This window comes from Phalangium opilio, unplaced genomic scaffold (assembly GCF_054372755.1).
Source record: "Phalangium opilio isolate 3A_F unplaced genomic scaffold, DU_Popi_V2 ptg000209l_1, whole genome shotgun sequence".
Taxonomy (NCBI): domain Eukaryota; kingdom Metazoa; phylum Arthropoda; class Arachnida; order Opiliones; family Phalangiidae; genus Phalangium; species Phalangium opilio.
The window spans coordinates 19,525,188-19,550,369 of NW_028324217.1; the positions used below are offsets into that span (position 1 = coordinate 19,525,188).

At 37.3% G+C, this 25,182-nt stretch overlaps 3 protein-coding genes across 3 annotated transcripts in view; 1 reads left to right on the forward strand and 2 right to left on the reverse strand.

The window, feature by feature from the left end:
- The first annotated feature begins 192 nt into the window (after positions 1-192).
- Positions 193-4,897, forward strand: LOC149621107 (uncharacterized). The gene is made up of 3 exons (XM_089854699.1): positions 193-1,650; positions 1,723-3,754; positions 4,600-4,897. Exons 1-3 carry the CDS (start codon positions 1,485-1,487, stop codon positions 4,895-4,897), a joined length of 2,496 nt encoding a protein of 831 aa, XP_089710825.1. The 5' UTR covers positions 193-1,484.
- Positions 4,898-5,012: 115 nt separating this feature from the next.
- On the reverse strand, positions 5,013-7,172 carry LOC149621108 (uncharacterized). The gene is made up of 2 exons (XM_089854700.1): positions 7,165-7,172; positions 5,013-6,081 (listed from the first exon to the last, which is right to left on the reverse strand). The coding sequence occupies exons 1-2, from the start codon at positions 7,170-7,172 to the stop codon at positions 5,430-5,432; spliced, it is 660 nt and encodes a 219-aa protein (XP_089710826.1). The 3' UTR covers positions 5,013-5,429.
- Positions 6,937-25,182, reverse strand: part of LOC149621109 (uncharacterized) — a 37,214-nt gene continuing 18,968 nt past the window's right edge. Inside the window, exons 7-14 of the mRNA XM_089854701.1 lie at positions 21,802-22,735; positions 18,166-18,872; positions 17,406-17,410; positions 16,337-16,453; positions 12,495-13,392; positions 11,449-11,485; positions 11,356-11,392; positions 6,937-8,317 (exon numbers count right to left, since the gene is read on the reverse strand). Of these exons, the coding sequence (XP_089710827.1) occupies positions 7,736-8,317; positions 11,356-11,392; positions 11,449-11,485; positions 12,495-13,392; positions 16,337-16,453; positions 17,406-17,410; positions 18,166-18,872; positions 21,802-22,735 (3,317 nt within the window). The 3' untranslated portion in view covers positions 6,937-7,735. The remainder of the gene's footprint in view (positions 8,318-11,355; positions 11,393-11,448; positions 11,486-12,494; positions 13,393-16,336; positions 16,454-17,405; positions 17,411-18,165; positions 18,873-21,801; positions 22,736-25,182) is intronic.

Genomic DNA, 25,182 nt, shown 5'->3' on the forward strand with positions numbered 1-25,182 from the left:
CGGTCACTAATTTACCCCGAAAAGCCGAAGGCGAAGCCAGAAGTCATTTAAGATGTTTTAGCAGACGACGCATGGGAGTTTTCTACTATTTTAGAATTCGGGGTAATTCGGCAAAAGTTCGGCAAAAATAATTTCGGGGTAAAATAGTGTTCCCCATCGCAAATGTGCCTTTTGGACGGCGGAAAGCGTGTGCCATCTTGGATGAAGAATAGTTACACTTGGATATATCACTCGTAGTATAACGTGTGCTTCTGGCCGCGGTCGCGGATGCGCATTAGAGGGGTTCTAAATTTGGTAACGCGACAAGCTGTTTTTACTGGAAATGATTATTTTTTGGTTTCCGTTTGTTACGTCGTCTGCTCTGATTCCGTTTGAATTTGAAAAATAAACGGCGGTTAGGGTTAAGATCGTTTTCAGTGGCTTTTGTTTATGCGGTGATTTATGATTATGTAAGTTTTAAAGATGAACTATTATTCTTCTAATTATTATAGTAGGTGACTTTATTCTTTAAATATAATTACCTACTATAATAAAAGAAACCAGTAAAGTTGATGTTTAAATAGCCCTAGGCCTTGGCTAAACTAAACACGTGTTTCTTGTTTGTTACGGGAGTTTCAAGATTTTCACACTACGCGGCGCGAAGGTCGCGTAAGCCATTTGTGGTCCAAAAATTTGTCGACTGATATATCCAAGTGTAACTATTCTTCATCCAAGGTGCCATTTGAAAACTTTAATCCAAACCGTAGGAATTATAAATCATCTTTCCGAAGATGACAAAGTTATTTTAAACTCTAGAACTAATGTTCCTATAACTAAAATTAGAAACATTTGTTTCCATCACAACGAAGTGTACATGAAAAGGTATTCTCAAAGACAATTTAAGTGTGCAAACCCATTTAAATTACATGAAGCGGACAGAAAGAAATCTCTCAAATTAATTTCATTGGACCAGTATAAAAAACTAATGATGATAAATGTGCATGTTGTTGTTGGACAAAAATTGTGTATCCAATGCCAAATTGATATCAGGGAGCACAAATCCAAAGGAGAGTCAAAGTTAGAAGGGGGAAGGTACTTTATAACGGCCGGGCACCATGGTTCTCACGCGCACCTACCTCGCGCACACGTGATCCTTTGAGAGGGAAATTCAAAAAGGGTATACCCGAAAATACGGTTAGAGAGAAAGAGAGAGGGGGGGAATTAGCACGCACGCGGCACGAGTATCGGAGTATCGCCGTAAAACTTAAGTCTCGGCCGTAATAACGTAAACAAACTTCTCTGATTTTTTTCTCTCTCGCTTGCGCCGATTGCGCATGTGCGCCACGCTCCTAGAGAGCCAGTGGCACTGGTAACGTTTTTGAAAGGGGGGCTGACGGAGAATTTGGTCTCTCCGGCTCTCCTCTATTTTTGTGCTCACTGTTGATATTGACAATAAGCTCAAATGTGAAACTTCAGAATCACAAAACAATGAGTCTCAAGCATCTATGGAAATGAACACCGCTAAAAATAGTGGAACTTCAACTCCGTTAAGTGACATATTAAGTGAAGAGCCTTGTTCATCAGGAACTGGAAGCCAAGTTGACAAAGAAACCGCTTTGCTTGTAGTGAACGAAGCATTAAGACATCTCAATGAGTCTCCAATCAAAACAAGTAAGAGACTTATTTATATCTTAGAGTTAGATTTATGAAAATGGAGTAAACCTCTTTTAATTCTTAAAACAGAAGGGCTCTCTTCAATTCATAAGACAAACCTGGCAAAGAAGAAATTTCATTCCGGACAGGCATTCCTTAAACGAAAATTGGAAGAATCATTTGATATAGCTCTTGATAATAATTATGACGACCAATCTGATCAGAACATGAAGAAAATCACAAAAGAACATAAATTGTACGAAAAGGTTTTAGGCGAACTTAAAGAAAAGTATAACAATCCAAATACATCGTATGGTGAAAAACTACAAATTTTGACTGTTTCACCATTTGGTATCCAACGCACAATGAGAGAATTTTCAGCGACTCAGCACATAGTCAAACGCAGCAGAAAGCTCAAACTTGAAAAGGGTATTCTGTCGCTACCCGAAAAACAATCCAAAGGACGAGTACTTTATGAAGAAATTAAAAAGCAAATTGTTGACTTTTACGAAAACGATGACAACAGTCGCATGACACCAGGTCAGAAGGAGTTTGTTTCGGTGAGAAACCCTACAACTTTAGAAAAAGAACATCGCCAAAAGAGACTTCTTTTAATAAATTTGAAAGAACTGTACCAGAAGTTTAAGGAAGAGTGCAATGAGTCGGTGGGATTTTCTACTTTTTGTTCACTTCGACCATCTTGGTGCATCTTAGCCGGTCCAAAAGGAACTCATTCAGTTTGCGTTTGCACTTACCACCAAAATGTCAAATTGATTATTTCGGCATTACCTGCGAATTGCCTAATGACAAACGAGACTGATTTTATGGGATTGACAGTTTGCGATATGCAAAACAGAGACTGTATGATGAGAGCCTGTCAAGATTGTCCTGGAAAAAAGGGACTACTTGAAAATGAACATTTGAACGTGCTTCTGGAAGATCACGATGAAATTAAATTTATGCAATGGGTGTCCACTGATAGTACCAGACTTGTCACTTTGACTGAAAGTAGTGAGGACTTTCTAAATTCTTTGGCTACCAAACTTCTTCAATTAACAAGACATCATTATACCGCGAAATCACAGGCCCTATACCTAAAATCCCTTAAAGGATCTCTAACACCTGAAAATGTTATAGTTCTTGGTGATTTCGCTGAAAATTATTCTTTTGTCATTCAAGATGAGGCTCAAGGATTCCATTGGGACAATTCGCAGGCCACAGTTCATCCATTTGTGATTTACTACAAATTAGTTGAGAATGGTGAACTTGAACACATAAATTTCTGTATTATTAGTAATACCAGAGTCAATTCAACCGCAACTGTCTACACATTTATCTCCAAATTAATACCACTCATTAGTTCTTACGTACCTCGAGTAAATAAGCTTTACTATTTTACTGACGGATGTGCTGGACAATACAAAAACAAATACAATTTCGTCAATGTTTGCCGCCACAAAAATGACATCAGTTTGGATGTAGAGTGGCACTTTTTTGCTACATCACATGGAAAGGGTCCTTGTGATGGAATTGGGGGAACAGTTAAACGCAAAACGGCCAAAACAAGTCTACAAAGACCACTCTTCGGTCAAATATTAACCCCAGTTGATATGTTTAACTTCTGTTCTTCAGCGTTTCAAAATATCAAATTTATATACGTGGATAATAATGAAGTTTCAAGGGCCTCTGACCTATTAGAAGAACGGTTTTCCAAGGCCATAACAATAAAAGGCACGCAACGCTTCCATAAATTTATCCCAAAATCGATCAATGAGATGCTGGTTGCACCTTTGTCGGCCGACGTTGACCTTAAAACAGTCAAAGTATCCAGCGCAGAAGCAACCACTGAAGATGTTGAAAACTTCAATGTCGGAGATTTTGTGGCATGTTTTTACAAAAATTTAAGCTACATTGGAATGATTGAGGATGTATCAGATGAATTTGGAGACTACTACGTTAAATTTATGCGTCCATCTGGTATATCCGAGACATACTCATGGCCGCGCAGAAATGATCACTGTTGGATACCCGGCGAGAGTATTTCTATTAAAATTGATGTCCCAACTAAGTTGCCCAACATTGATTGTTACAAAGTCAAAAATGACGACAAAATAAGATTATTGTATGTGTTGTCAAAGCACAACTCCTAGTTGGAACAACTTTCTAAATGATAAATGAAAAACCTAAAATTTCAATTTCTTTTTTTTTTCAATAAAAATTTTTTTCAATAAAATTCAAAAATCAATATCTCTGAAACTAAAAATATTACCTTGTGGTTTTGAATGTTTCTTATGTTAAAATGAGCGAGAATTTTGAAAATGGCAAAATTTCTGAAATTGGAGTGAAGTGGGTGGTGAAAATCTAGGTTTTCCCAATTAAATAGTGAAAATATTAATGATCTGCTATTTATTTATTTAAACGGTATTGATAATCGGTTTTAGCGTCAAAAAAGCATTAATAATAAGCTTTCACCCAATATGTTTCGATATTTAGTAGTTGAGATTTATTTAAAAATTATTAGTCGCAATCGCCAATTATTCAAAATATGACCTATGCTGTATATCCAGAATCCATCAACTGATCGCGCTGAAAATTTCAGAATCGTTTTTAGGAGCCCAAAAAACTCTAAATACGAAGAATTATTAAAATCAGAAAACATCGGGATCAAAATTTCCAAATTTTTGGTTGATTTGTCAAAGAATGACCCAGTATACAGAATGCAAACTTAACCCAATAAACGTATGATAAAATATACGTGACAATATATACACCTACTAAGTACTGAAAAAGAAAGAGCATGAATTCAACGGCAAAGTTAGGGTTAGCGACAATTTTCCTGTCTCTCTTGTTTCTTTTGAAACCATCTACTACCAGAGCTGATGACGAAGTTAAAGTAATTAAAGACGCAAATGACGACCCAGGAACTTTAGCAAGTACTACGCCAAAACCTGAAGAAACTTGAGACAGTGGTAATGAAAGTTCCGAGGAGTCTGGTGGCAAAAATGGAACTCGTTCGAAAGAAGAAAAGCTCAAACGTTTGGAAAAGCGCTTGGAACAATTCGAAAACCGTATCCAAAATCGCCAGGAAAAGCTTATGAAACAATTTGAGAAGAGATTGGCAAGAATTGAGAAAAATATTGAACGTAATTTGAAACAACTTTCCAGTATGAGGGTCAGTTTTGCCATGGAAGCAACGAAACTAAATAATACCTTGGAGAAATTTAAAAGGGAGATGACCAGTAAAATTAGTCAATTATTACGGTAAGCGAAGATATAATTACTGTAATTTCAGTTGTAATATTAAATGATGTTAAATAAAGCATTTGACACGATCATATTGTTACAAATAAATTTTACTGTTCGTTCGAAACGGTTTTATGAATAACTACAAAAATCATATTATTATTATTATTACTTGTAGAAAACAGGTTCGGCGGTGCCCGTTAAGACATTTGGTTAGTTCCGGCCGCCATTGTAATATATACTGCGGTATATTTAAAGCACACAACCTTAGAGCCGGTATGGTAATTAAGGGTGCTTACATTATTTCTAAGATTGGAAAGTTTTCTTAGAGATTTCCTAATACAAATGTAAAGAACAGTAATATTTATTCAGAAAATGAAAACATTTTGTAGTACAATACATTTAGTAAATGTTCTTTCCAAGTTTGCTGAGTATCCTTAACTATAATCCATTTTATTATTCCTAGTGATTGCTACGTTGATGTCGGATTAAATCAAATAATCTATTTACTTCTGATTAAATGGCTCTTCCGTGCGCTGCCATAATCACAATGATCACATTTGACTCTCACCACTGTGAATGAGTTGATGTCTTTTCAAAGCATTCTTCCACGTACTTGCATAGTCACAATGATCACATTTGAAGGGTTTTTCACCAGTGTGAATGCATTGATGTCTGGTCAAATCATCCTTCCGCGCACCTGCATAGTCACACTGATCACATTTGAAGGGTTTGTCACCACTGTGAATGCGTTGATGTCTGATCAAACCATTCTTCGTCGTACTTGCATAGTCACACTGACCACATTTGAAAGGTTTGTCACCACTGTGAATGAGTTGATGTGTGATCAAATTAATCTTCTGCGTGAAGGCATAATCACACTGATCACATTTGAAGGGTCTTTCGCCGCTGTGAATGCGTTTGTGTTTGATCAAATTACTCTTGTTCTTGCTACCATAGTCACACTGTTCACACTTGAAGGGTGTTTCACCACTGTGAATGCGTTGATGTCTGATCAAATCATCCTTCCGCGTACTAGCATAGTCACACTGATCACATTTGAAGCGTTTTTCTTTGATATCCTTTCGAATGTCAAGTTCGAGCTCCCTTTCATTTTCAGGTGAACATTTGTATCGAGTTGAACATTTTTTCTTCGATTTTCCTACAGAAAGGAAATAAATTAAAACTTCATACGATATCAAACAACTCGCATCACAAACATTTCAATGTTCAAAGGCAATTGATATAACAGGTTATGCTTAGGCTTAAAAAAACACAAAGGCAAACAAAACAAGTTCAGAAACAATAATCGATATCCGAGTCGAAATAGCGGTTTCCAAAGATTTGACCTTACCAAACCTAATATACGCCTTGAGAACGTGGAAGATTCAAACTTGATCCCACGTTAGACACTTGTGTAATACAGAATGCAAACTTCCCCATAATAAACGTACAATAAAATATACGTGACAATATGAACAGCCATATTCTGCCATTAAACCTCTGTAGGTGCATGATAACACCTACTAATAAGAAGTGAAAAAACACAATCATGAATTCAACGGTAAAGTTAAGCTTAGCGACAATTTTGCTGTCTCTCCTGTTTCTGCTGAAACCAACTAGCACAAGAAGTGATGACAAAGATGAAGTTATTAAAGAAGCAAATTAAGATTCAATGCAATAACATATTAAAGGAAAGCGCGGCTCCATGATCACCCCTAGCATTCTGGCTAACCTTCTGGACACGAATTTTACCTTGCCAAAGGCAGGAACCAATCAGACCTAATGCACTAGTTCCCATTGGTTCCTGCCTTTGGCTTAAGTAGCCTTTAGCAAGCTTAGCCACTGTTTAGCAGAAAAGCCATCTATAAGGGGCATCAACAGAGCCGCGCTTTCCTTTAATCAATTATTATGGTAACATTTTTATTCTTTAATAGCGAAGATGATATTCCATTTTTAATATAAATATTGTTAATTATAGTCAAATAAAGGGCTATATTCAATATTGTTGGTGAAGGATTTATAAATAACACACAAACATAGTACCAGTTTCCCGTTAAGACGTTAGGCTAGTTACATTTCACAATTTTATAATACGATAAGAAGTGATGACGAAGTAAGTAAGGAAAGAAGCAAATTATCATTAATCAATTATTATGGTAAAATATCATTCTTTAATAGCGAAGATATAATTACTGATAAACCATTTGTTATATTAAATATTGTTAGTTATAGTTTAAAAAAAGGGTTACATTAAATATTGTCGTGAAGGTTTTATAAATAACTAACACAAACATCGTATTACTACCAGTTTTCCGTTAGGCTTGTTACATTCCACAATTTTGTAAAACCGTGTAGCCTGCCCTGTGACTATTCCGTCACGATAGGTTTTTTAGTTTTTTATAATTTTTCTATGAACGAAAATATTTTGTTAGAGAGCATCTAGTACAGTTGTCAAAAACAGTAATATGTGAAACTAAAATGAAAACACGTTGAGAATTAACACATTTTGAAATGGTTCTTTCCATTGGGGTTCATACGAAATTTTTACATTCAAAATCCCTGACGTTTCCAGGTTATCCCTGACCAAATTTTCGCAATATCCCTGACCATTTTAAGGTATTTACCAGAGTCCACTTTTCACACCTGGCTCATATTTAGCATTGCTCGAAGCATGGTTTGATATACCAAACGAAATCCCTGACATATCCCTGACTTTTTAGGAAAATGTTTTAAATCCCTGACTTTTTCCGCTATTTTCCATATCCCTGACTTATCCAGGTTTTCAAGGTTATCCAGGTTCCGTACGAACCCTGCCAAGTTTTAAATTAGTGAGTATGCTTAAATACAATCCATTTTATTAGTCCAAGTGACTATTACATTGATGTCTGATCAAATTACTCTTCTGCGTGAATCCATAGTCACACTGATCACATTTGAAGAGATTTTCACCACAGTGAATGCGTTGATGTCTGAACAAATCACAATTCCGCGGGCAAGCATAATCACACTGATCGCATTTGAAGGGTTTTTCACTACTGTGAAAGCCTTGATGTCTGATCAAACTAGTCTTCCACGCGCTGGCATAATCACACTGTCCACACTTGAAAGGTTTTTCACCACTGTGAATGCGCTGATGGCTGATCAAATCACTCTTCCACGCACTAGCATAGCCACACTTATCACATTTGAAGGGTTTTTCTCCAGTGTGAATGCGTTGATGTGTGATCAAAGTACTCTTGCGCTTGCTACCATAGTCACACTGATCACATTTGAAGGGTTTTTCTCCAGTGTGAATGCGTTGATGTGTGATCAAAGTACTCTTGCGCTTGCTACCATAGTCGCACTGATCACATTTGAAGCGTTTTTCTCTGGTATCCTTTCGAATGTCAAGTTCAAGCTCCCTTTGAACATTTATATCGAGTTGAACATTTTTTCTTGGATTTTCCTACAGAAAGGAAATAAATTAAAACTTCATATGATATCAAACAACTCGCGTCACAAACATTTCAATGTTCAAAGGCAAGTGATATAACAGGTTATGCTTAGGCTTAAAAAGACACAAAGGCAAACGAAAGTTCAGAAACAATAACCGATGTCTGAGTCGAAACAGCGGTTTCCAAAGGTTTGGCCTTACGCTTTGGGATAACATGGGAACGTGGAAGATTTTTTAATTCCTGGTATCACTGATATCAACCCCAATTGGTCGAATTTGGAAATTAACTAATCGTGACTATGTATGTCATAAAGAACTAACAAACAACTTTCTCAATATATATATTATATATATATATATATTCAAATTTCAAACTTGATCCCACGTTAGAAATTTGGGTAAAACCAGAAGGGGATAATAGAGGAAGGATGACACTCTGTATCCTCTTAATGCTATAGTTATGTAACGTCATTCTTCCCAGGCTCCCCCTTTTAGTTTGCTTTCCCGCTCATCAAACTGCAAATGGGCATCGCACCGTAAGGTGAATTCAATAGTTGCTTGGCACTAAATCCCCAGCAATCATCCCACAAACCTCGTCTTGACGTGGGACAAAATGCACAAGCGAGTCTTGCCAAATATTTAAACGCTAATAGAGTAAGATGAGGGAACTATTTATCGTGTATGTGATTCGGTTTAGTAACCTTGCTCTAAGTGTTCCGATGTTGGGAAGAGTGACGTTACACTCACCCCGCTTTGTGGTACACTTCTCTCGAAGAGAAGTATTATATACTTCTGGTAAAACTGATAGCAAACTTTCGCATGATCAACGTATAATAAAATACAAGTGACAATATGAACAGCCATATAATGCCATTAAATCTCCGTATATTCTCGATATATTAATCAATTATTATGGTAAAATTTTTACCTCTCCGAGTGACGTATGTCACGGAGAGGTTCTGTAACGATCGTGTGTGTCTGTCTGTCTGTCTGTCTGTGTGTGTGTCTGTTGTTACACCCACGTGACCGCGTTCGCAGTTTCCAAATCGGAGCAAACGTGTTCGCCATTTCCGAACTGCTTTCACAGTCACGGAAATGGCTACTCTACTTGAGTTCTCACACCACCATCTTCTGGTCTTTGTCCATCCCACACGGACACCAGTCTGTACTTACTGGCTTCTAACACCACCATCTTCTGGTCATTGTCCACCCCACATGGACACCAGTCTGAACACACTGGCTTCTAACACCACCATCTTCTGGTCTTTGTTTTTGTCCATCCCACATGGACACCAGTCTGTACTTACTGGCTTCTAACACCACCATCTTCTGGTCATTGTCCATCCCACATGGACACCAGTCTGTACACACTGGCTTCTAACACCACCATCTTCTGGTCTTTGTTTTTGTCCATCTCACATGGATACCAGTCTGTACACCTGGCTTCTACACCACCATCTGCTAGTCTTTGTTTTTGTCCATCCCACATGGACACCAGTCTGCACACCTGGCTTCTACTCCATCGTCATCGTTTGAATTAAGACATTCGCGGCGATCAGCTAGGGTTACGAGAAACGTCTAGCCTCCCTAAGGTGGGTTGTCCACCAAAGGTTTTCGCAATTGCGGTTGTTCTTGCTTTAAAGTGTAGTTCGACACCCTTATATACTACCTATTTGAGTAAGGCGACGCAACGGGCGTATGCTTCATTTCAAACGCCAATATTAGTCAGGTCTCTCAAGAATGTTTAATTGTTCTTTATCAAAACGATGTAACGCTCAATAAGGCAAACAACTGACGAAGAAAATATTTAATATTAATTATATTTATTTTAATATTTAAGATAATCTCTTTTCTCAACTCAAAATTAATACGGAAAGAGTTAAAAAGCAGTCTATGTTTTTGTCTGTGTGTGTGTCCGTCCATTGTTACACTAGTGCGTCGCGTTAGCAGTTAGCCTTGTGTTGATGTGTTAAGAAATCATACAGAACCTTAATATTCCCTTTTTCCATAATATAAAGTGAATATGTGGAAGTATTTTTCGTAATTATGATGCATTTAGTACTTTTGTAGCTTTAAAGCTCTGTTTCATTTTGATATTCCAAAGATTTTTTTTAATATTGTTATTTGAAATGAATGTTTATATATTACTTAAGCTATACTACAACTGTATATAGAATAATCCTTGGTTTAGTGATTTCATGAAGAAAACTAAGACCTAGACTCCGGCGGGTATAACAAGCGCGCATTATCCGCAATAGGCTTAGTGAAACAAAGAGTAATTAATTGAGGCCTGAGGTGAAGTAAACTTTTGGCTTTGATTTTCGTCTCTGAAATGAAGAGACATTAACGGTTCAGAGTGAGCCGAAAGTTAAATACACTCTTAAATAATCAGGTTAAGATTTTAAAATAGAAGAAAAGATGGTGGCAATTAGATTAGTAAAAGGGCTTGTGGTAAACGGGTAGTAGGTACAGACTTATTATTCCCTTTATGGTGCGTATTGACTATTAGAGCGTTTAGCTACAATTCAGCTTTGGTGTTATTTAACGTTAACATTCATGTTGGCAAATTAAGAATATTGTTGAGGTGAGACGAGACGATAGTGTTTACACTGCAAACCAGTTGTGAATGTAGCTATCAGAATATACGGTAAACAGCTGAAGCGTAGACTTCATTTCCTGTTCTTTTCCCCATTGACTGATTTCCATGTGTCCAAGATTTGGATGTAAAATGTCGTCTGCTTTACTGTACATTCACTATGTTTGGAATACTGCTTCAATATTTCGTAAACGTTTACTTCAAAAAAGTGAAATAATTCCATATCTAGGTAAATAAGTTTGTAGTAGTAGACCTCTTGACTCGGAGAGGTAATATTTTGGTTTTCCCAACTTGTTATTCTTTAATAGCGAAGATAAAATTACTTATATACCATTTGTTATATCAAATATTGTTTATTATAGTTAAATAAAGGGTTATACAACACAATATTATATATATTGTGATTGTTACGTTGATATCTGATCAAAATATTCTTTTGGGTGCTGACATAATCAAACTGATCACATTTGAATGGTCTTTCACCACTACGAATGAGTCGATGTTTGATCAAATTATTCTTCAATGTGCTGGAAAATCACACTGATCACGTTTGAAGGGTTTTTCACCGCTATGAATGCCTTAATGTGCGATTAAAGTACTGTTACGGGTACTAGCATAATCACACCGATCACACACTGAATGTATTATCAAAGAAAAGGAGTTTGGAAACAGAAATAATCCATGTGTCCGAGTCGAAACAGCGGTCTCAAAAGACTTGATCTTACGTAAACCAATATATGCTTTGAGATTGTGGAAACTTGAAAAGAAAAAATTGTAGGGTAATAAAAATATACAAAACATTCTATATTATTTGTTTGAATGATATTCCACGTGAACCTAGGAGGTGCACAAATCTATGACTGTTGAATATATTTGCAGTGATGTAACCGAGTTCGATCAGGGAGGGGGAAGGGGGAATGGAAGCTTTCCCCCTGATTCGATTAGTTAAACTTATAGAACCGTCTGAGTCTCTATTTAGAGATAACGCACAGTCTGCTTTATGCCTTCAGATATTTAGCTCGTGTGAATTTTAATTTCGATCCATCCCGAGCCGTTAAATCTTTGCAGAGATAATTGAAATTAAACATTAATGTGCTTAAAGCACATTACATTATCTGAAGAAACTTTGTTAAACAGCCCGATATGTACCCATTTAGGACTTATCACCGATATGAATGTGTTTATGTGCAATCAAACTACTCTTCTGAGTGCTTCCAAAGTTACACTGATCACATTTGAAGGGTCTTTCACTACTGTGAATGCGTTGATGTCTGATCAAATTACTCTTGTTCTTGCTACCATAGTCACACTGATGACATTTGAAGGGTTTTTCACTACTGTGAATGCGCTGATGTTTGTTCAATAGAGTCTTCTGCGAACCTTTATAATCACACTGATCGCATTTGAAGAATTTTTCGCCAGTGTGAATGCGTTGATGACGGATCAAATGATTTTTCATTGTGCTGGCATAATCACACTGATCGCATTTGAAGGGTTTTTCGCCAGTGTGAATGCGTTGATGACGGATCAAATGATTTTTCATTGTGCTGGCATAATCACACTGATCGCATTTGAAGGGTTTTTCGCCAGTGTGAATGCGTTGATGACAGATAAAATTACTCATACGATTACTACCATAGTCGCACTGATCACATTTGAAGGGTTTTTCACCACTGTGAACGCGTTGATGTATTATTAAACTACTCTTGTGCGTGCAGGCATAATCACACTGATCACATTTGAAGGGTTTTTCACCACGGTGAATACGCTGATGGACGTTCAAATGACAGCGCTGCGAGCTGGCATATTCACATTGATCACACTTGAAGGGTTTTTCGCCGCTGTGAATGCGTCGATGTATGATCAAACTTTTCCTTATTGTGCTGGCATAATCACACTGATCACATTTGAAGGGTTTTTCACCGCTATGAATGCGTAGATGTATTATTAAATCATACTTCCGCGTACTTGCATAGTCACACTGATCACATTTGAAGGGTTTTTCACTACTGTGAATGAGTTGCTGTTTGATCAAATTACTCCTGTTCTTGCTACCATACTCACACTGATCACATTTGAAGGGTTTTTCACCACTGTGAATGCGTTGATGTCTGATTAAATTACTACTGTTCTTGCTACCATAGTCACACTGTTCACACTTGAAGGGTGTTTCACCACTGTGAATGCGTTGATGACGGATCAAATGATTTTTCATTGTGCTGGCATAAACACACTGATCACATTTGAAGGGTTTTTCGCCAGTGTGAATGCGTTCATGACAGATAAAATTACTCATACGATTACTACCATAGTCGCACTGATCACATTTGAAGGGTTTTTCACCACTGTGAACGCGTTGATGTATTATTAAACTACTCTTGTGCGTGCAGGCATAATCACATTGATCACACTTGAAGGGTTTTTCGCCGCTGTGAATGCGTCGATGTATGATCAAACTTTTCCTTATTGTGCTGGCATAATCACACTGATCACATTTGAAGCGTTTTTCTTTGATATCCTTTCGAATGTCAAGTTCAAGCTCCCTTTCATTTTCAGGTGAACATTTGTATCGAGTTGAACATTTTTTCTTGGATTTTCCTACAGAAAGGAAATAGATTAAAACTTCATATGATATCAAACAACTCTCATCACACACATTTCAATGTTCAAAGGCAATTGATATAACCGGTTATGCTTAGGCTTAAAAAGACACAAAGGAAAACAAAACAAGCTCAGAAACAATAACCGATGTCCGAGTCGAAACAGCGGTTTCCAAAGGTTTGACCTTACCAAACCTAATATATGCGTTGAGACCGTGGAAGATTCAAACTTGATCCCACGTTAGACACTCGCGTAATACAGAATGCAAACTTCCCCATAATAAACGTACAATAAAATATACGTGACAATATGAACAGCCATGTTCTGCCATTAAACCTCTGTAGGTGCATGATAACACCTACTAAGAAGTGAAAAAACACAACCATGAATTCAACGGTAAAGTTAAGCTTAGCGACAATTTTGCTGTCTCTCCTGTTTCTGCCGAAATCAACTAGAACAAGAAGTGATGACGAAGCTAAAGTAAGGAAAGAAGCAAATTATGATTAATCAATTATTATGGTAAAAATATCATTCTTTCATAGTGAAGATATAATTACTTATATACCATTTGTCATATTAAATATTGTTAATTATACTTTAAACAAGTTGGGAAAACCAAATTATTACCTCTCCGAGTCAAGAGGTCTACTACGACAAACTTATTTACCTAGATATGGAATTATTTCTCTTTTTTGAAGTAAAAATTTACGAAATGTTGAAGCAGTATTCCAAGCATAGCGAATATACAGTAAAGCAGTCGACATTTTACATCCAATAAGGATAAATCTTCGACACATGGAAATCAGTCAATGGGGAAAAGATCAGGAAATGAATTCTACGCTTCAGCTGTTTACCGTATATTCTGATAGATACATTCACAACTGGTTTGCAGTGTAAACACTATCGTCTCGTCTCACCTCAACAATATTCTTAGTTTGCCAACATGAATGTTAACGTTAAATAACACCAAAGCTAAATTGTAGCTAGACGAACTAATAGTCAATGCGCACCATAAAGAGATTAAAAAGTCTGTAGCTACTACCCGTTTACCATTAGCCCTTTTACTATTCTAATTGCCACCATGATCTTTTCTTCTATTATAAAACCTTAACCTGATTATTTAATAGTGTATTTAACTTTCGGCTCACTCTGAACCGTTGATGTCTCTTCATTTTAGACATCAAAGCCCAAAGTTTACTTCACTACAGGCCTCAATTATTTACTCTTTGTTTCACTAAGCCTATTGCGGATAATACTTGATATACCCGCCGGAGTCTAGGTCTTAGTATTCTTCATGAAATCACTAAACCAAGGATTATTCTATATACAGATGTAGTATAGCTTAAGTAACATATAAACAGCTATTTCAAATAACAATATTAAAAAAACTCTTTGGAATATCAAAATGAAACAGCTTTAAAGCTACAAAAGTACTAAATGCATCATAATTACGAAAAATACTTCCACATATTCACTTTATATTATGGAAAAAGGGAATATTAAGGTTCTGTATGATTTCTTAACACATCAACACAAGGCTAACTGCTAACGCAACGCACTAGTGTTACAATGGACGGACACACACAGACAAAAACATAGACTGCTTTTTAACTCTTTCCGTATTAATTTTGAGTTGAGAAACAAGATTATCTTTAATATTTAAATAAATATAATTATTTTTAATTATTTTAATCTTCAATAATTAACATTAATAATAGTTAAATCGTTTAAAATAAAGTTATACCTATTATCATCTCAAACTTTGCTAATATTGACGTTTAAAGTGAAGGGTACCCCTCTTGCCCGCTTTCTTCAAATTTTGGGGTATATATACGATTCGTTTCCATTATAATAGTAAGGAAAAAGCGCAATTGCGAAAACCTTTGGTGGCGATCCCACCTTAGGGAGGCTAGACGTTTCTCGTAACCCTAGCTGATCGCCGCGTATATCCTAAAACCAAACGATGATAATGGAGTAGAAGCCAATGAGACAGATTGGTGTCTATGTGGAATAGACGGAAGACCAGTAGATGGTGGTGTTTAGAAGCCAGAATGTATAGACTGATGTCCAAGTGGCATGGACAAAGACCAGAAGATGGTGGTGATTAGTAGCCAGTATGTACAGACTGGTGTCCAAGTGGAATGGACGAAGACCAGAAGATGGTGGTGATTAGAAGCCAGTAAGTACAGACTGGTGTCCGTGTGGGATGGACAAAGACCAGAAGATGGTGGTGTGAGAACTCAAGTAGAGGAGCCATTTCCGTGACTGTGAAAGCAGTTCGAAAATGGCGAACACGTTTGCTCGGATTTGGAAACTGCGAACGCGGTCACGTGGGTGTAACAACAGACAGACACACAGACACGATCGTTACAGAACCTCTCCGTGACATACGTCACTCGGAGAGGTAAAAAGGGTTTTATTAAATATTGTCGTGAAGGTTTTATAAATAACTAACACAAACATCGTATTTCTCCGTTAAGACGTTAGGCTTGTTACATTCCACAATTTTGTAAAACCATGTGGCCTGCCCTGTGACTATTCCGTCAGGATAGGTTTTTTTAGTTTTTAATAATTTTTCTATGATCGAAAACATTTTGTTAGTGAGCATCTACTACAGTTGTCAAGAACGGTAATGTGTGAAACGAAAATGAAAACACGTTGCGCAATTAACACTTTTGAAATGGTTCTTTCCAAGTTTTAAATTGCTGAGTATGCTTAACTACAATCCATTTTATTAGTCCATGTGATTATAACGTCGATGTTTGATCAAACTAATCTTCTGCGTGCTGCCATAATCACACTGATCACATATGAAGGGTTTTTTCAACGCTATGAATGCGTTGATGCGCGATTAAAGTACACTTACGGGTACTAGCATAGTCACACCGAGCACATTTGAAGGGTTTTTCGCCGCTATGAATGCGTTGATGTTTGTTCAAATCTTTCTTCCGCGTGCTTACATAGTCACATTGATCACATTTGAAGAGTTTTTCACCACCGTGAATGCGTTGATGAGTGATCAAATTACTCTTCCGTGTGCCTTTATAATCACATTGATCGCATTTGAAGAATTTGCACCACTGTGAATGCGTTGATGTCTGATCAAACTACTCTTCGTCGCACTTGCATAGTCACACTGATCGCATTTGAAGAATTTTTCACCACTGTGAATGCGTTGATGTCTGATCAAACCACTCTTCCACGCACTTGCATAGTCACACTGTTCACATTTGAAGGGTTTTTCACCTCTGTGAATGCGTTGATGAGTGATCAAATTACTCTTCCGTGTGCCTTTATAATCACACTGAACGCATTTGAAGGGTTTTTCACCACTGTGAATGCGCTGATGAGTGATCAAATCACTCTTCCACGCACTTGCATAGTCACACCGATCACATTTGAAGGGTTTTTCACCACTGTGAATGTCCTGATGTTCGATCAAATGAGACTTCCACGTACTAGCGTACCCACACTGATCACATTTGAAGCGTTTTTCTTTGATATCCTTTCGAATGTCAAGTTCAAGCTCCCTTTCATTTTCAGGTGAACATTTGTATCGAGTTGAACATTTTTTCTTGGATTTTCCTACAGAAAGGAAATAGATTAAAATCTCATATGATATCAAACAACTCGCATCACAAACATTTCAATGTTCAAAGTCAATTGAATAACAGGTTATGCTTAGGCTTAAAAAGACACAAAGGCAAACAAAACAAGTTCAGAAACAATAATAGAGAGTTTAAGCATCCCCTTTACGCGTACGTGTAGCCACCTTTGACAATGCATTGGTCTAATGCACTGTGGAGGGTAGCTACACGTACGCGTTTACGGGATGCTTAAACTCTCTAATAATCCATGTCCGAGTCGAAACAGCGGTTTCCAAAGGTTTGACCTTACCAAATCTAACACATGCGTTGAGAACGTGGAAGATTCAAACTTGATCCCACGTTAGACACTTGTGTAAAACAGAATGCAAAGTTCCCCATAATATAGTCTAACATAATATACGAGACAATATGAACAGCCATATTCTGCCATTAAACCTCTGTAGGTGCATGATAACACCTACTAAGAAGTGAAAAAAACACAATCATGAATTCAACGGTAAAGTTAAGCTTAGCGACAATTTTGCAGTCTCTCGTTTCTGCTGAAACCAACTAGCACCAGAAGTGATGACGAAGTTAAAGTAAAGAAGCAAATTATGATTAATGAATTATTATGGTAAAAATATTTCTCTTTAATAGCGAAGATATAATTATTAATATACCATTTGTTATATTAAATATTGTTAATTATAGTTTAGAAAAAGGGTTACATTAAATATTGTCGTGAAGGTTTCATAAATAACTAACACAAACATCGTATTACTACCAGTTTCCCGTTAAGACGTTACGCTTGTTATTTTCCACAATTTTATAAAACCATATAGCCTTTCCGGTGACTATTCCGTGACGTTAGGACTTTAGTTTTTACAATCTTTCTATGAACGAAAACCTTTTCTTAGTGAGCATCTACTACAGTTGTCAAGAACGGTAATGTGTGAAATGAAAATGAAAACACGTTGCGCAATTAACACTTTTTGAAATGGTTCTTTCCAAGTTTTAAATTGCTGAGTATGCTTAACTACAATCCTTTAATTAGTCCATGTGAATATAACGTCGATGTCTGATCAAATTATGTTTCATATTGCTGGCATAATCACACTGATCACATTTGAAGGGTTTTTCTCCGCTGTGACTGCGTTGATGTTTGATCAAATTATACTTCATTGTGCTGGCATAATCACACTGATCACATTTGAAGGGTTTTTCACCGCTATGAATGCGTTGATGTGTGATAAAAACATACTTCCGCTTACATGCATAATCACACTGATCACATTTGAAGGGTTTTTCACTACTGTGAATTCGTTGATGTCTGATCAAATCAGTCTTCCACGCACTTGCATAATCACACTGATCACATTTGAAGGGTTTTTCACCATTGTGAATTCGGTGATGTCTGATCAAATTAGCCTTCCACGAACATGCATAGTCACACTGATCACATTTGAAGGGTTTTTCACTACTGTGAATTCGTTGATGTCTGATCAAATCAGTCTTCCACGCACTTGCATAATCACACTGATCACATTTGAAGGGTTTTTCACCATTGTGAATTCGTTGATGTGTGATCAAATGATACTTCCGCGTACTAGCATAGTCACACTGATCACATTTGAAGCGTTTTTCTTTGGTATCCTTTCGAATGTCAAGGTCAAGATCCCTTTCATATTCAGGTGCACATTTGTATCGAGTTGAACATTTTTTCTTGGATTTTCCTAGAGAAAGGAAATAAATTAAAACCTCATATGATATCATAAAACTCGCGTCACAAACATCTCACTGTTCAAAGGCAATTGATATAACAAGTTATGCTTAGACTTAAAAAGACACAAAGGCAAACGAAACAAGTTCAGAAACAATAATAATCCATGTCCGAGTCGAAACAGCCGTTTCCAAAGACCTGACCTTACCAAATCTATTATATGCGTTGAAAACGTGGAGGATTCAAACTTGATCCCACGTTAGACACTTGTGTATACAGAATGCAAACTTTCCCATAACAAACGTATAATGAAATATACGTGACAATATGAACAGTCATATTCTGCCATTAAACCTCTGTAGGTACATGATAACACCTAAAAAATAGTGAAACAAGTTGGGAAACCAAAATAAACCTCTCCGAGTCGAGACGAATTTACTTTCCAAACACAGGTCCACCATGGACGAACTAATACTGAAGGACGGATGGCAGATGGAGAAAGTTGAAAAATACTTGTTGATTCGCCTTCTAGCGGCAGATAGTAGCAAACCGGATAGTGGGGGAATCAACGTTCTAACGAGGGAAGCAGCTAACGTCTTATTTTGTCTAGATGGCGCTAGCGTTTTCCGGGATTTGACTCCGCATTTTCATAACCCCTCCATTTTGGAGCTGTAAGCTTTACATTGGTTGTTTTGTCGCTTAGTAATGGGCTGCCATTGGTTTTTCAGTATTACTTCGTCCATGGGTCCACCAGCCAATGAGAAAACCGGAAATACGTAGCTCAAATTGGCGGGATATCGCGAAGACCATTCGTAAAGGATTAATCGTTTAACATTTCCCTGTGTATTCTCATAAGTCTAATGAGGACCTAATATCTATCACTTAAGTGTGTATTTAACTTTCGGCTCACTCTGAACTGTTAACACCTCTTGTAAGAGGACACGAAACAAGTTCAATTCTAGTTTAATTCTAGGGTATCTTGTTTCATAGGCTCAATCGCATCAACACTTACAGAGAGACGAAGTATTGAAATCCTTATTATGTAGTGAAATCAAAAGTTGCGTTTACACTATATATAAATGTAGTAAAGCTGAATTAAAAAGTAAACACCAAATTTGAAATGTTAATATCAAAAGATGTTCTTGGAATAATGAGATGAAACAGAGCTTTATAGCTACACAACTACTAAAAGAATCGTAATGCCGAAAATTATTTAAAATATTTCCATTTAATATTCTGCAAAAAGGAAATGTTATCGTTTTGAAAGAGATCTTATCATCCTACTCGCTTTATATTAACTTTGATATGCGTGTAGTGTTTCGATTCAGATGCAATCTTCATTACTCGTTCTATATAAACTCTCGCTTGTGTCACTTCAAAGCAATAAGTTTATCTTAAATAATTAATTAAATATAAATGATATTAATTATTTTAATCGCCAGTAAATAACTTTAAAAATAGTTAAATAGTTTAAAATAAAGTTGTTCCTATTATCTTTCGAAACTTTCCTAATATTGACGTTTAAAGTGAAGGGTACCCCTCTTGCCCGCTTTCTTCAAATTTTGGGGTATATATACGATTCGTTTCCATTATAATAATAGATTAAAACGCATTCGCGTGAACCGATGGTGGAAGCCCTGCCATTGGGAGGCTAGACGTTTTCTCGTAACCCTAGCCGATCGCCGCGTATATCTTGAAACCAATAATAGATAAAAACGCATTCGCGTGAACCGATGGTGGAAGCCCTGCCATTGGGAGGCTAGACGTTTCTCGTAACCCTAGCCGATCGCCGCGTATATCTTGAAACCAAACGATGACGAAGGAAAAGAAGCCAGAATGGACTGACTGGCGTCCATGTGGAATGGACAAAGACCTGAAGATGGTGGTGCATAGAAGCTGGTGTCAATATGGAATTGACGAAGAACAGAAGATGGTGGTGCATAGAAGCTAATGTCAATGTGGAATTGACGAAGAACAGAAGATGGTGGTGCATAGAAGCTGGTGTCAAGGTGAAATTGACGAAGAACAGAAGATGGTTGTGCTTGGAAGCTAACAAGTACAGACTAGTGTCCATGAGGGATGGACAAAGACTAGCAGATTGTGGTCCTTAGAAGCCAGTTAGTAAAGACTGGTGTTGGTAGATGAATGGCCAAATTTCCGTGAACCGCGAACGCGTTCCGGAAATCGGGTATTTGTTTGCTCCGATTTGTAAACTGCGAACGCGGTCACGTGGGGTCTGACAGACAGACAGACAGACACACAGACACACAGACAGACAGACACGGCCGGTGTAATACCTCTCTGTGACATACGTCACTCGGAGAGGTAAACACAAGTATGAAGTCAAGGGTAAAGTTAAAGGGGCTGTTCGGACAGTGGGACAAACGACGATCTTGCTCATAGAGCTTAACATAGCGGGTGGGTAAAAAGGAGAGGGGTTGGACAGCCCCTTTAAGCTTAGTGACAATTTTGCAGTCTCTCTTGTTTCTGCTGAAACCAAAGCACCAGAAGTGATGACAAAGATGAAGTTATTAAAGAAGCAAATTAAGATTCAATGCAATAACATATAAATCAATTATTATGGTAAAATTTTTATTCTTTAATAGAGAAGATGATATTCCATTTTTAATATAAAATATTGTTAATTATAGTCAAATAAAAGGCTATATTCAATATTGTTCGTGAAGGATTTATAAATAACTAACACAAACATAGTATTACTACCAGTTTCCCGTTAAGACGTTAGGCTAGTTACATTTCACAATTTTATAATACGATATAGCCTGTCCGGTGATTAATCCGTAACGATAGGCTTGTACAATTTTCCCACGAACGAAAACTTTTTCTTAGTGAGCATCTACTACAGTTGTCAAGAACAGCAAAGTGTGAAACGAAAATGAAAACATGTTCCGCAACTAACACATTTTGAAATGGTTCTTTCCAAGTTTTAAATTTGCTGAGTATGCTTAAATACAATCCATTTTATTAGTCCAAGTGATTATTACGTTGATGTCTGATCAAATTACTCTTCTGCGTGAATCCATAGTCGCACTGATCACATTTGAAGGGTTTTTCACCGCTATGAATGCGTTGATGTTTGATCAAATCACTCTTCTGCGGGAATCCATGGTCGCACTGATCACATTTGAAGGGTTTTTCACCACTGTGAATGCGTTGATGAGTGATCAAATTACACTTGATTGTGCTGGCATAGTCACACCGATCACATTTGAAGGGTTTTTCACCACTGTGAATGCGTTGATGTCTGATAAAATCAGTCTTCCGCGTACTTACATAGTCACACTGATCACATTTGAAGGGTTTTTCACCGCTATGGCTTCGTTGATGAGCGATCAAATCCCTCTTCCACGCACTTGCATAGTCACACTGATCGCATTTGAAGGGTTTTTCACCACTGTGAATGCGTTGGTGTTCGATCAAATGAGACTTCTGCGTACCTCTATAATCACACTGATCGCATTTGAAGAATTTTTCACCACTGTGAATGCGTTTGTGTCTGATCAAATCGCTCTTCCGCGCACTTGCATAGTCACACTGATCACATTTGAAGGGTTTTTCACCGCTATGGCTTCGTTGATGAGTGATCAAATGAGACTTCTGCGTAAATCTATAATCACACTGATCGCATTTGAAGAATTTTTCACCACTGTGAATGAGTTTATGTCTGATCAAATCGCTCTTCCACGCACTTGCATAGTCACACCGATCACATTTGAAAGGTTTTTCACCACTGTGAATGCGTTGATGTCTGATCAAGCGATTCTTCCACGTACTTGCATAGCCACACTGATCAAATTTGAAGCGTTTTTCCTTGGTATCCCTTCGAATGCCAAGTTTAAGCTCCCTTTCATTTTCAGGTGAACATTTGTATCGAGTGGAACATTTTTTCTTGGATTTTCCTACAGAAAGGAAATTGATTAAAATCTCATATGATATCAAACAACTCGAGTCACAAACATTTCAATGTTCAAAGGCAATTGATATAACCGGTTATGCTTAGGCTTAAAAAGACACAAAGGCAAACAAAACAAGCTCAGAAACAATAATAATCCATGTCCGAGTCAAACAGCGGTTTCCAAAGGTTAGACCTTAACAAATCTAATATACGCCTTGAGAACGTGGAAGATTCAAACTTGATCCCACTTTAGACACTTGCGTAATGCAGAATGGAAACTTTCCCATTATAAACGTACAATAAAATATACGTGACAATATGAACAGCCATGTTCTGCCATTAAACCTCTGTAGGTGCATGATAACACCTACTAAGAAGTGAAAAAACACAAGCATGAATTCAACGGTAAAGTTAAGCTTAGCGACAATTTTGCTGTCTCTCCTGTGTCCGCCGAAATCAACTAGTACAAGAAGTGATGACGAAGTTAAAGAAAGGAAAGAAGCAAATTATGATTAATCAATTATTATGGTAAAAATATCATTCTTTAATAGCGAAGATATAATTACTGATACACCATTTGTCATATTAAATATTGTTCATTATAGTTTAAAAAAAGGGTTACATTAAATATTGTCGTGAAGGTTTTATAAATAACTAACACAAACATCGTATTACTACCAGTTTCCCGTTAAGACGTTAGGCTTGTTACATTCCACAATTTTGTAAAACCATGTGGCCTGCCCTCTGACTATTCCGTCAGGATAGGTTCTTTTAGTTTTTAATAATTTTTCTATGATCGAAAACATTTTGTTAGTGAGCATCTACTACAGTTGTCAAGAACGGTAATGTGTGAAATGAAAATGAAAACACGTTGCGCAATTAACACTTTTTGAAATGGTTCTTTCCAAGTTTTAAATTGCTGAGTATGCTTAACTACAATCCTTTAATTAGTCCATGTGATTATAACGTCGATGTCTGATCAAACTAATCTTCCGCGTACTGCCATAATCACACTGATCACTTATGAAGAGTTTTTTCAACGCTATGAATGCGTTGATGTGCGATCAAACTAATCTTCTGTGTACATTTACAGTCACACCGAGCACATTGGAAGGGTTTTTCGCCGCTATGGATTCGTCGATGTTTGATCAAATTATGCTTCTGTGTACATTTATAGTCGCACTGATCACATTTGAAGGGTTTTTCTCCAGTGTGAATACGTTGATGTGTGATCAAATTACTCTTCCGCGCACTTGCATAGTCACACTGATCACACTTGAAGGGTGTTTCACGACTGTGAATTCGCTTGTGTTTGATCAAAGTACTCCTGTTCTTGCTATCATAGTCACGCTGTTCACACTTGAAGGGCTTTTCACCGCTATGAACGCGTTGATGTGTAATCAAACTGATCTTCCGTGTAGATTTATAGTCACACCGAGCACATTTGAAGGGTTTTTCGCCGCTATGAATTCGTTGATGAGCGATCAAATTACCCTTCTGCGTGGATCCATAGTCACACTGATCACATTTGAAGGGTTTATCACCAGTGTGAATGCGTTGATGTCTGATCAAATGATACTTCTGCGTACTTGCATAGTCACACTGATCACATTTGAAGGGTTTTTCACCAGTGTGAATGCGTTGATGTATGATCAAACCATTCTTGGTCGCACTTGAATAGTCACACTGATCACATTTGAAGGGTTTTTCTCCAGTGTGAATGTGCTGATGGACGTTCAAATCGTTCTTCCGCGTACTTGCAAAGTCACACTGATCACATACGAAGGGTTTTTCATCACTGTGAAGAAGTTCATGTGTGATCAATGTACTCTTCTGCGTACTTGCAAAGTCACACTGATGACATTTGAACGGTTTTTCACCACTGTTAATGCGTTGATGGCTGATCAAATCGTACTCATACTTGCATGAATAGTCACACTGATCACATTTGAAGGGTTTTTCTCCAGTGTGAATGCGTTGATGTGTGATCAAATTACTCTTGTTCTTGCTACCATAGCCACACTGATCACATTTGAAGCGTTTTTCCTTGGTATCCTTTCGGTTGTCAATTTCAAGCTCCCTTTCATTTTCAGGTGAACATTTGTGCCGAGTTGAACATTTTTTCTTGGATTTTCCTACAGAAAGGAAATAAATCAAAACTTCTTATGATATCAAACAACTCGCGTCACAAACATTTCAATGTTCAAAGGCAACTGTTATAACAGGCTTAAAAAGACACAAAGGCAAAGAAAACAAGTTCAGAAACAATAATCGATGTCCGAGTCGAAACAGAGGTTTCCAAAGGTTTGACCTTACGCTTTGGGATAACATGGGAACGTGAAAGATTTTTACCTCTCCGTGTGACGTAGTCCAGGAGAGGTTCTGTAACGGCCGTGTCTGTCTGTCTGTCTGTCTGTGTGTGTGTCTGTCTGTCCGTTGTTACACCCACGT

Coding starts and splice junctions, on each gene's coding strand:
- LOC149621107 (XM_089854699.1), top strand. CDS start 1,485: ATGGAAATGAACACCGCTAAAAATAGTGGAACTTCAACTCCGTTAAGT. Junction 1,651..1,722: donor TGAGTCTCCAATCAAAACAA/GTAAGAGACTTA, acceptor TTCTTAAAACAG/AAGGGCTCTCTTCAATTCAT. Junction 3,755..4,599: donor GACGACAAAATAAGATTATT/GTATGTGTTGTC, acceptor AACTTGAGACAG/TGGTAATGAAAGTTCCGAGG.